The sequence below is a fragment of the Rhinolophus ferrumequinum genome, chromosome 6 (genome assembly GCF_004115265.2).
Source record: "Rhinolophus ferrumequinum isolate MPI-CBG mRhiFer1 chromosome 6, mRhiFer1_v1.p, whole genome shotgun sequence".
Classification (NCBI taxonomy): Eukaryota; Metazoa; Chordata; class Mammalia; order Chiroptera; family Rhinolophidae; genus Rhinolophus; species Rhinolophus ferrumequinum.
In genome coordinates this window covers 29,773,057-29,785,130 of record NC_046289.1, presented here as the reverse complement: position 1 = coordinate 29,785,130, position 12,074 = coordinate 29,773,057, and the positions used below count along the sequence as shown (strand labels likewise).

Here is a 12,074-nt window from a genome sequence, read left to right as displayed (position 1 = left end):
GGAATCTAAAGTAAACAGAAGAAATGAACAAACAAAACGGAAATAGACGCATAGATACAGAGAACAAACTGATGGTTGCTAGATGGGAGGGGGTTTGGGGAGATGGGTGAGAAAGGTGAAGGGATTAGGAAGTACAAACTGGTAGTCACAAAATAGTCTCAGGGATGTGAAATACAGTATGAGGAATATAAAATATGTTGTAAAAACTATGTATGGTGTCAGATGGGTACTAGACTTATTGGGGAGATCACTTCATAAATTATATAAATGCCTAACCACTGTGCTGTGCACCTGAAACTATAATAATGTAAAATAATATTAAATGTCAACTATAATTAAAAATATAAATTCATGGGGTGTAAAGTACAGCATAGGGAATATAGTCAATGGTACTATAATAGCTATGTACAATGTCAGAGGGGTAGTGGACTTGTTGGGGTTATCACTTTGTGAGATGTGTAAATGTCTAATTATGATGTTTTGTACACCTGAAACTAATAACAATAATAAAAATGAAAAATAAAATAAAATGTTATTCTAACAAAAAATAGCCATGAATAGTTTTTAAAAATTAACATCAGAAATAGTTTTTGATTCTGTAAAAAGAGATGCATTTTAGCTAAGTTGTACTAAATAGTACTGATTCATATATACTAAATAATAATACGTATACATCAGTTAATTGCAAGCTCCTTGAAAGTATATACTAATTCAATTTTGAACACCTTGCATGTTTTCTTGAATGCTCAGTAAATAAAGTTGAATAAATGTTTCCAGGATCAGAGACATAGCATTCTTGGTAGAATTCATAATATTCATTCCTTCCCTGAGCTTAATTAAAATCCATTTTTAGGTAAGATGAGAACTAATTTATCTAATTCCAATAAAATATATGATTTTACATTACAAGTTTTAATTTTTGCTCAGTTTTTAAAGTTTATTCCTTATGCTAAGCTCTTCATTGTGTTATTGTAAATCTTCTCATTATCAACTTTATGTCTCTAAATATTCACACATTTACTCATTCACTAAAAGTTTTGAGCACTTACTTGGGTGATCAAAGATTAAAATGATTCTTGCTCTCTTGGACCTTATAAACTAGTGGGGAAGGCACATATTAATCAAGTAATTACTCTAACTGCTATATAACTGCAGACCGAAATAACTATATCAGAATTAAGGATAAACTTTTGGTAAGATTGAAAGAATTTGTTAATTCTCATAGAAGAGAGGCATTTTTGATTGTATTATCAAAGGTAATTTAGCATCATCCTTATAAACAACAAAGACTGGGTTTTATAAAATATAAAAATATATATTAAATAATTTTCAAATAGTTACATTTTTTGAGTTGGTTTGATAAGTAGGCTATTGAATGACAGTTACATATTCATTCCTCCCTGGTTATTCCTCTTTATCCATCATTCTGCCTAATTTCAGTAAAGGTGACAACCATCTATCTATTTACTCAGTTCCCAAATCTTAGAAACATTCATTTTTGGTTCCTTTTCTTCACCACCACTACCATCCCCCTCCCCAAATCTAATCCATTATCAAATCTGTCAATTCTACCTCCAAATTAATATCAAATTTTTCCATTTAATCTCTTCTATTACCATCCTGGTTTAAGCCTTCATCATCTCTAAATTTAACTATTGCAGTACTTCTAAATATTTGTTTCTACTCCTCTTTTTCTCTAATTCATTCTGCATATAGCAACCAGAGACATTTTTTGCAAATTAGATCACAGATTTTCTCTTCTTAAAATGTTTTATTGGATTTCTGTAACATTCAGAGTAAAATCCAATCTATTAAAGATTGGCTACTATTCTCACTGTGATCTGGTTCTTTACTTTCTCTCAAATCTTAATTCATTACATTTTTTCTCTCTCTCTCTCTTCACACAGCTATGCTGACTTTTTTATTGCAAAAACTTCTTTTTCATTCCAAGCCCTTTTCTATTTTGGTGCTTTTCATTTATTGCTGTCCTCTACCTCTTTACATGGCTGCCTCTTAATGTTAATGCATGTCACCTGCTCAGTTAGGCTTTCTTAAATAAAGTTACCTAAAGTGGGCTCTCACTGTAACTTTACATCATTGACCTGATGTTATCCTATTAATTTATTTGCTGTAGTATTTAATTTTTATCTCCCTTACTATGTTCTGTAAGAACTGCAGTTTCGTTGTGTTTAAATTTCTTTTATCCAGAAGAATTTTTGGCACTTGGTGCTCAATAAATATATTTTTCACCTGGGTATTTCCACAATCTTTTGAGTAAAGTTGGAACTTAATGTAGGATCATAACCACAGAAAACAGTAACATAGCATCTGTGTAAATTAATAATATTGATAATTGATGATTTCTGAAAATTATGATCCATGTTGACAGTTTATTAAGTTGGTGAGATTTTGAGTTATAGCTGAAAAGGAATAAAGTAAAATTTAATTTTCAGAGGAATAAAGTAAAAGTTAACAGTTGATACACATTCAGAAGTCTAAAGTTATTGCTAATTTAATTCAATAAATATTTAAATTCAGTATTTACTATGTTTAACACTGTGTTAGGCAAGCTGTCTATCCTAGTTAAAAACTAGTAAATGTTCTCAACATGAACTCTAAATGGGGCTGGTAATTGGAGGTCTTTTGTAGAATTTGGATGATACTCATTGTTATCAGAATTCATGAAAATAAACGAGTTTCAATAGTTTTCTAAAAGAAGTCACCCACATTTTCCAAACTCAAGACGAGGGTGCCTCAGTTTGCTGCCATAATGAACTTTTTCGGGGTACTGTACAAGACAATTAAAAAATTTGAGGGACCGGTGGCAACCAAGGCTCAACTACAATAGGAATGCACACACAACCCATACAAGGAACACTCCTGGAACACCTGGCTTAGGTGACCAAGGAGTCTGTACCACTGGGCCCCACAGGACATCTCCTACATAAGGTTATCCTGCCAAGAGTAGGAGACATAACAGATCTACCTAATACATAGAAACAAACACAGAAAGATATCCTGACGAAATGAGGAAACAAAGAAACATGTTCCACATGAAATAACAGCACAAAACTCCAGAAAAAGAACTAAACAAAATGGAGGCAAGCACTCTACAAGGTACAGAGTTAGAAACACTGATTATAAAGATGCTCAATAAACTTAGAAAAGAATAGGTAAACTCAGTGAGAACTTACACAAAGAGATAGAAACCATAAAAAAGAGCCAGTCAGAAATGAAGAATACAGTAACTGAAATGAAGAATACATTACAGATTAGATGAAGCAGAGAAATGAATCAGCAATTTGGAAGACAAGGATTAGAAAACACCCAATTGGAACAGCAAAAGGAAAAAAGAAAGAAAAGGAAGATAGTTTAAGAAACCTTTGGAACAACATCAAGTGTAACAACATTTGTGTCACAGGGGTATGAGAAGGAGGAGAGAGAGCGAGCAGGTATTGAAAACCTATTTGAAGAAATAAGGACTGAAAACTTCCCTAATCTGGTGAAAGAAATAGATGTATAAGTCCAGGAAGCTCATAGAGTCCCAAACAAGATGAATCCAAAGAGGCCTACACCAAGATACATCATAATCAAAATGACAAAGATTAAATAGAAAGAGAGAATCTTAAAAGCAACAAGAGAAAAGCAGTTAGTTACCTACAAGGGAGCTCCCATAAGACTGTCAACTGATTTCTCAACAGAAACTTTGGAGACCAGAAGCAATTGGCATAAAATATTCAGAGTGATGAAAAAAGCAAAGACATACAAACAATATTACTCTACCCAGCAAGGCTATCATTTAGAATTAAAATAGTTTCTTAGACAAGAAAAACTTAAAGGAGTTCATTACCATCAAGCCACTATTACAAGAAATGTTAAAGGGACTTCTTTAAGAAAAAGAAGAAAAGAAAGATAAACAACATGAATAATAAAATGGCAATAACTGACAAACTTCTGGTCCAGCTCTCCTACCTTGAGCTAGTGTGCAGACTGCATCAGAGCTGAGCCCAGGTGATCAGAATTATCACAGACGTGCAGCTCACCATTTTCACCAACATGCTGGGTGTGTTGCTCTTCCTGCTTGTCATTCTCTGTCACTACATGGCCATCAACAATCCCAAGAAACAGGAATGAAAAACAGCGCTTTCTCAGTGCTAGGGTTCCAGGACATATTTTGAGGCAAGATAGAGGGTGTGAGGGGCCTTCATACTTCACTTCATCCCTTCTATCCAGCACAACATACAAAGCAACTACACCTGGATTTATTTCCAAACAACTTTTATTTCCTCAAATTCTTACTTAATCCTATGGAACAAGAAGTTGCCACTTAGTAGGACCCAGTATAGAGGCTGCTTTCTTTCATACAATCTCCCCCCAAATATAAAAATATAGATATTTTTGTGGTAAAAAAAAATGGCGATAGTTATATTCCTGTCAATAATTACTTTAAATGTAAATGAATAAAATGTTCCAATCAAAGGACACAGTGGCTGAATGGAGAAGAAAACAAGACCCGTATGTATGCTGCCTAATTGAGACCCACTTCACATCAAAGACACACACAGACTGAAAGTAAAGGAAAGGAAAAAGCTATTTCTTGGAAATGGAAATGAAAAAAAAAAATAAAAAGATGCTGGGGTAGCTATACTTATATCAGACAAACTAGACTTTACAAAGAAAGATATTTCATATGCAACAGTCAAAACATAGAAGCATCCTAAGTGTTTACTGATAGACAATTGGGTGGAGAAGGTGTGGTACATACATACAATGGAATAATCCTCGGCCATAAAATCAGATTTGCAACAACATGGATGGACCTAGAGGGTATTATGCTAAGTGAAATATGTCAGAGAAAGACAAATACTATGTGATTTCACTTACATGTGGAATCTAAAAAACAAAATAAATGAACAATTAAAAACAGAAATAAACTCATAGATACAGAGAACAAACTGATGGTTGCCAGATGGGAGGGGTGTTGCAGGGCTGGGTGAGAAAGGTGAAGGGTATTCCCCTGGGTATCTACCCCAAAATTCTGAAAACATTTATCTGTAAAGATATATGTACTTTGATGTTCATTGCAGCATTATTTACGGTGGCCAAGACATGAAACAACCAAAGTGTCCTTCCATAGATGATTGGATGAATAAGATGTGGTATATATACACAATGGAATACTACTGTGCCATAAGAAAAGATGAAATACTGCCATTTGCGACAACATGGATGGATCTTGAGATTATTATGCTGAGCTAAATAAGTCAGACAGAAAAAATTGAGAACCGTATGACTTCACTCATATGTGAATATGAGTGATATAAAACTGAATATAACAAAGGAACAAGACAAACAAAGAGACAAAAACTCATAGACACAGACAACAGTTTAGTGATTACTAGAGGGTAAGGGGGGGATAGTAGTAAAGGGTAAAGGGGATCAAATATATAGTGATGGAAAGAGAACTTACTCTGGCTGGTGAGCACACAATGTGATATGTAAATGGTGTATTTTAGAAATGCATATTTGAAACCTATGTAATTTTACTAACTATTGTCACCCCAATAAACTTAATTTAAAAAAAGAAAGAAAAGAAAAAGGTCAAGGGATTAAGAAGTACAAATTGGCAGTTAAAATAGCCAAAGGGATGTAAAGTACAGCATAGGGAATATAGTCAATAATATTGTATGGTGTCAGGTAGGTACTAGATTTATTGGGGTGATCACTTCATAAGTTATATAAATACCTAACAACTATGCTCTGCACCTGAAACTAATATAATACTATTGAATGTCAACCTTAATTGAAAAATAAAAAAAGAAAAACAAAATATTTTGAGAGAAACCCCGCTACATCTTTTGGACACCACACAAAGTACTGGCTCAAGGTAGTTCACAGTTTCAGTTAGATTGTATATTTGATGATGTCATGTCTTTGTGATCGTACCAGTGGTTAGTGTGATAAAAAGCAGATACTGCAGGAAAATCAATATGGAACAGGAAATGAGGGCCACAGTGTGCTATATGATTACAAGGTTTTCGAATATATGGAGGGCTCGACAGGTGCACCCAACCTATTAGTACGTAATTGTGGTTATTTAATAAAGGAATTAAACCTTAATTTTTAAAAATTTTTGTTGTTTGTTTTTCAGTAGTACTAAGTTGTTAGGACATGAAAACATATTAAGTTTTTTGGACCTAACTATTTAATAAGCAGAACTGTAATTAATTTGACTTGGGAATGCCATGAAAAAAATTATTGAGACATAAAGGACCTTGAACTGAGAAATCTTGGAAACCTGTCATGTTTCCAAATTAGGATTTTTTTTAAAAATTTTAAGTGTTATTTCAGTGTGTTTTTTTTTTAAGTTACTACCCCTACCCTTTTGAATTTTATTGGGGAATATTGGGGAACTGTGTTTCTCCAGAACCCATCAGTTCCAAGTCTTTGTCCTTCAATCTAGTTGTGGAGGACTCAGCTCAGCTCCAAGTCTAGTCACCATTTTCAACCTTTAGTTGCAGGGGGCACAGCCCACCATCTCATGTGGGAATTGAACTGGCAACCTTGTTAAGAGTTCACGCTCTAATCAGCTGAGCCATCCAGCCGCCCCTTCAGAAGCTCAGCAGCAGCTCGTTGTCGTCAGTCCAGTTGTGGAGGGCGAAGCTCACTGGCACATGTGGGAATCGAACCGGCGTCCTTGTTGTTCAGAGCTCGTGCTCTAACCAACTGAGCCATCCATCCGCCCCTTTTCAGTCATTTTTAATGGCCTTTTTTTCTCAAGATCTTGTCTTTGGCAGCCACTCTAGAAGACATTTCTGTTTCTAGTAATGGGTTTATAGAGTACTATGGAAGCTTACTGGGTGCGTACTATATTATAGGTAGTATCATCACCACCATCATCATCATCATCATCATCATCATCATCATTATTTTAGCAAGAGAAAATAACTAAATTTAATACATATGTATGGGAAGCCTGCATACAGGAGAGATTGAGACGTAGAAAGGGTGATTGAGGTACATATGACAGTCTGAGCTAGAGATGAGATAATGCATTTTGGGGGCTTCAAAGAGTCATTGCAAGATGATAAGAGCAGATTCTAAATAAATCGAAGTTTGTCCTGCCCTATAGGCGTTATTTTTTAGTCTCGTTTAATACTTCAGCAATAGTGAGACATGAGTGATATTATTCCCATTTTATAGGCAAGAAACCCACAGTCAAAGTAATTAAATATTTTGCTCAATTCTATACAGCTAAAAGGGTGAAACTAGTATTTAAATGTAGTTCCAGAACTTGCGCTATTTTCATCATGGAGAAGTGATTTTCCAGTTACTGAAACCCTGTAATGAAGTCTTCTTGAGGTGGTACTGAAGGTATTATTTTAAACTTAGGGAAGTTAATTGGGTGGAGGATCTACTATTTTGTAGATTTTAAGGTTGGAAGTAAACACTAAAGTTTAGATTTTTATGTTTTTATTTTAGTTCCTATTATACATGCTGATTTTTTGTATCATTTGCTGGATTATTCAGTTTTTTAGTGTATATGGTAGCCTTATTTTCATAATAGACAATCAGTGAAGATTATTTTAGTGTATAGATAGTTAAGTTTGATCATCTACAATTTAATAGTCCATAGAAGTCAAGTATAGAGAGTTAGCTTTTCACTGTGAATTTTTCATTTGCATGTGTTCTTGCCTTTATGCTTCCAGAGCATAAAGACATTTCTGGAGTCCATAAAAAGCTTTTTATTATTTGTTCTCTGTTACCTACTTGTATAACTTCTACATTATATTGAATTATCTCGACTATTTTCCATATCTCTTAACCTTTTGGTTTTTCATATTTTGACATTTGGTGCATTCTCAGTCATTTCTTGAGACCTGTCTTCCAGTGTGAATTTTCTCTTCAGCTCTATCTGATCTCCTGCAATCTCCTTAGTTTTTTCCCCAGCCCTAAAATATTACGTTTCATTCGTGGATGTCTGGTTGTCTGTTTTCAAATCTGCATAACTAATTTTATTACATTTAGTACTTTAGTACTAAGTATATTAATATTCTGAAATAATTCTGATACTTAACAGTATTTTCAGGTCAGATTCTATAGGTCGTTGTTTCTATTTATACTTCTTGTAGTAGTTTGTTTGTTTTTAACTTGTTTGGTAAGTTCAGAATGTATGGAGTTCGTTCCTTTATGAGAAATGTGATTCTCCCATGCACATGGGAATAGTACAGTTCTGGAACCACTTTAAATTTTTGGGAGGTGTGAATTCAGACCATAAACCTTCATAAGTGTGGGTTTGTAGTTAAACAAAGGATTCTCAAAGGATTCTTGCTGTTTGAGTTTTGTTTGTTTGTTTTCCTATTTGATGATTTGGACATTCTTGACTATATTTGGATTTTATATAATAGTACTTGTCCATATTGAACTGTGAATTCCTAACACCTGAAAATGGGCTCTTTAATACCTAGCCTCTAGGCCACCAGCAGCAGATGCCACCAGGGTCTAGCAAACACTGGCTCCACAACTCTACTCATCTGGATTTCTGCCTTTTTTCTTATGGTCTTTTATAATTTTTTCCCCCCAACAGTTTTAGATATAATATATATACTAGGAGGGGAGTTAACTGAATATCTTGGTCCACCATAGGAGAAAAAGACAACCCATTTGATTTGTTTGTTTGTTTTGTTTTTTTTTGGAAGACCCTTACAGGAATCTGTGATCACTGGAGTCAGAAGCAAGTTACAAACCTCAGAACTCTTTTATGTGGATTTACTGTTACTTTACCCAGAGGTGGAATTAGAACTATGATTGCCCTGGCCATAGCCAAGTAACTCCTAATTCTCCAAGGAACATTTAAAACGGTGACATTTGCCTAAAAAATATAGCTGACTCGTATAAGATAGCAAAGTTTGAAAAAGTATACTGGAGTGTTAGTGATGATACTAGTTGTGAGGTATTCTATATTCATTTTACATATTACTCCAGAAGAGTAACAAAACTCAAGTTAGAATTGAAGCACTGTTAATTCAAAACTATCTTTCTGTTTTATTTTAAAGTGTTAACTAAAACAGATTTTCTTCCTACCCCAAAATAGTTGCATAAGAACAGTCTGTTGTCACAGAAGTCATTCTATTATAAAGTTATTCTATTATAAAGGGTATAGTATCTATTTAAAATGTTAAGCTACAAATATTTATCCTTTGAAGCCATCTGCTCTGCTAAATACCCGTAAGTATTTTAGACTAAAATCTGAAAAATAGAAATACTTGAAAACCTCTGCATTATTGACTCTTGATTTTTTTATAGTATGTATCTTGCTTTGAGTAGAAATAAATTATGTAGAATTTAGTTTAAAATGGTCAATGACTGATAGTGCTTCTGAGGACCTGACAAAAACAAACTTAACTTCTCTGGTGAATATATAAGGTATGATCAAACAATACAGTGAATGTTTAGTAAAAGAAAACTCATTACAATAAAAAACCCATTGCCATTAATCCCTCTCAAAATACACCCCCTTGCTTCGAACACATATAGTCCTTAACCTATAGTCCTTAACCTATAGTCCTTGCCACTTTCTGAAGCAGTTCAGGAAGTCCTCTTTCGTGAATATCTTTAGTTGAGCTGTTGTGGCTTCCTTGATGTCCTGAATCATTTTGAGTATGGGGAAGAGCCAGAAGCACAGTGCCAGATTCGGTGAATAAGGTGGAGGAGGACACATGGTAATGTTTTGATTTGACAGAAATTGCCATACCAGAGATTCGATGTGTGACACGAGCATTGTCATGATGGAGGATGATTTATAGCACACTTTAAATACATCTTCTCTCAACCATAGCTCATACCCAACTGACTGTACCGAACAAGTTGAAAATTGTCACACATGGTTACTAAGGTTTGACGCGCTGCTTCCTGTATTGAAATTCCCTGCCTTTCTGTTGGGTGGCACTTGACAGCAGCATTCATTGTATTTTGTGATCATAACGCAAAGTCTCCATGTCACTCATCGCTTCTGGTATATGGCAGTTTCTGTCAAATAAAAACATTACGGTGTGTTCTCATCCACCTTATTCACTGGATCTGGCACTGTGCAACTCCTGGTTCTTCCCCAAATTCAAAATGACCATAAAAGGTAAATGTTTTGAATCGATTCAGGATATCAAGGCAGCCACGACAGCACAGCTAAAGACACTCACAAAAGAGGACTTCCAGAACTCCTTCAGAAAGTGGCAAGAACGATGGGATAAGTGTGTTCGAAGTGAGGGGGAGTATTTTGAGGGGGTTAATGGCAGTGTGCCTTTTACTGTAATAATTCTTTTAAATTTAAACATTCACCATATTTTTTGATCACACCTCATAATTTATCCTAAAATTCAAAGAAATACCACAAATTATTTCCCAATGAATATGAAAAAGTACAAGAAAATGAGATGCCATGAATGAGAATTAGCAGAAACACTAGATAAGTGTGTGCAGTTTGATTTGGAAGCCATTCATTGTGGATTATATCTCAGTGGGATGGGATTTAATATGACCCAGAGTCTGTACAATTCTTACTGTAGAAATTTATTGTGGTTTTTTTACTGTACCCACCCCATCCCCTACATGGAAGCAATGGTGATGAGATCCAGCAACTATGACAGTGGCCTGAGGTTGGAGAAATGTGTGATAGTACAAGCCATGCTCTACCACTAAAATATGATTATTTTTCCTTTCTCATTTTGCGTCGATTTTGTTTCCATTTACCTCTAGCCTGATTTTCTGGCCTTCATTTGGTTTCCTGAGCTTCTGTTTCTTGAGTTTATTTGTTTTCTTACTTAATGAAGCTTAATGAGTTAGGGGTTTTTGTTTGTTTGTTTCATTTGTTTGCAACCAGTTACTCAGACTGATACACCCCACTGCTTTCACATTGGAGGAACCCTACGAATTGCTTCCATTTGTTTGTGCCTTGTAAATATGCACCAGGAGAACTTGCCTTTCTCAATCTGTGAGACCTGAACAAGTTCTCCTATATAGAGAGGTCCCCCCCCCCCTTCCCCAAATAGTCCAATTTATACTTTTGGTTGATTTTCTTTACTCTCTATTTTCCCTTCAAAATTCCAGTGAGCCCTGTTATGAATTTAAACACTGACAGTGCTCTATTCTCTATGTAAACATTTAGAAAGACAAAATTCATTGCTTTTCAAGGTAACGTATTCGTTTTTTTTCCTTTTTTACAAAATGACTGTAATGTATTCAGTAAGTAACCTGTCTTATATTGAGTCTAAATTTGTCTTGTTGTTGGTTCTAATTTCCTTTACTAGAGCATCCAGAAGAGCTAACTCACCCTTCCATATAAAAGCTCTTTAATCACTTAAACATAGCTAACAAAGTCTTGATTCTTTCTTCGGTTTATATTTTTTTGTATTACCTTGTCTTGTCAAAAGTGAAAATTTTTAGAATTTAATGTTTGCCAAGTCAAGACAGGGATAAATCATCATTAGTAAAGAATAAACATTAGCCATATTGTTATATTAAATGAAACAGTAACATTTTATTCTTATCGTCAAAACTGTCTGATATTTATACTTTTATACTGCTTCTCATCCTTTCTCCTAACGGGTTCCAATCTTTCTCCTTGTTCATCTTTCAGTCATCTCAATACAAACTGTAACTCACAAATTTAATTAGAACAACTAATTATACCAGTGTATAATAGGTTGATGATATTGGATCCAACTGTTTATGTTCTGTAGCCTTCTATCTATATTTTGATAATAAATGGCTTTGAGTTAAGTAAGACTAATGAAGGCCTGCTCTAGTTACTGTGCTGCACAAAGTTTAATTGCATTACTTCTTTCTTTTTTTATATCCTTTTCTTCCTATCCTCATCATCTTCATGATCTCTCCCTTTTCCTCTTATTAAATTTTTCCTCAGGAAATGATCTGGACAGCCAATTCAGTAAAGATTTAAGTGGCTGGTGGCCTGAAACATGTTCATCTTCTGGTACTATCTGCAGTTTAAGCAAGGAATGAAGTCATATTATTTTTGGTGTGTGTGTGTGTGTGTGTGTGTGTGTGTATGATTTTCATAA

At 34.5% G+C, this 12,074-nt stretch overlaps 2 protein-coding genes across 18 annotated transcripts in view; both read left to right on the top strand.

Annotated features, from left to right (window-relative positions):
• Nucleotides 1-12,074, top strand: part of GPHN (gephyrin) — a 438,119-nt gene that overhangs the window by 100,455 nt on the left and 325,590 nt on the right. The gene's annotated exons all lie outside the window — the stretch shown is intronic.
• Nucleotides 3,096-4,162, top strand: LOC117024038 (dolichyl-diphosphooligosaccharide--protein glycosyltransferase subunit 4-like). The gene is made up of 2 exons (XM_033109395.1): nucleotides 3,096-3,117; nucleotides 4,007-4,162. The coding sequence occupies exons 1-2, from the start codon at nucleotides 3,096-3,098 to the stop codon at nucleotides 4,132-4,134; spliced, it is 150 nt and encodes a 49-aa protein (XP_032965286.1). The 3' UTR covers nucleotides 4,135-4,162.

What these genes read in the sequence shown, in the direction of transcription:
- LOC117024038 (XM_033109395.1), top strand. Translation starts at nt 3,096, where the DNA reads ATGGAGGCAAGCACTCTACAAG. An exon ending in GGAGGCAAGCACTCTACAAG is followed by an intron (nt 3,118 to 4,006) that starts GTACAGAGTTAG and finishes ATCAGAGCTGAG; the next exon opens with CCCAGGTGATCAGAATTATC.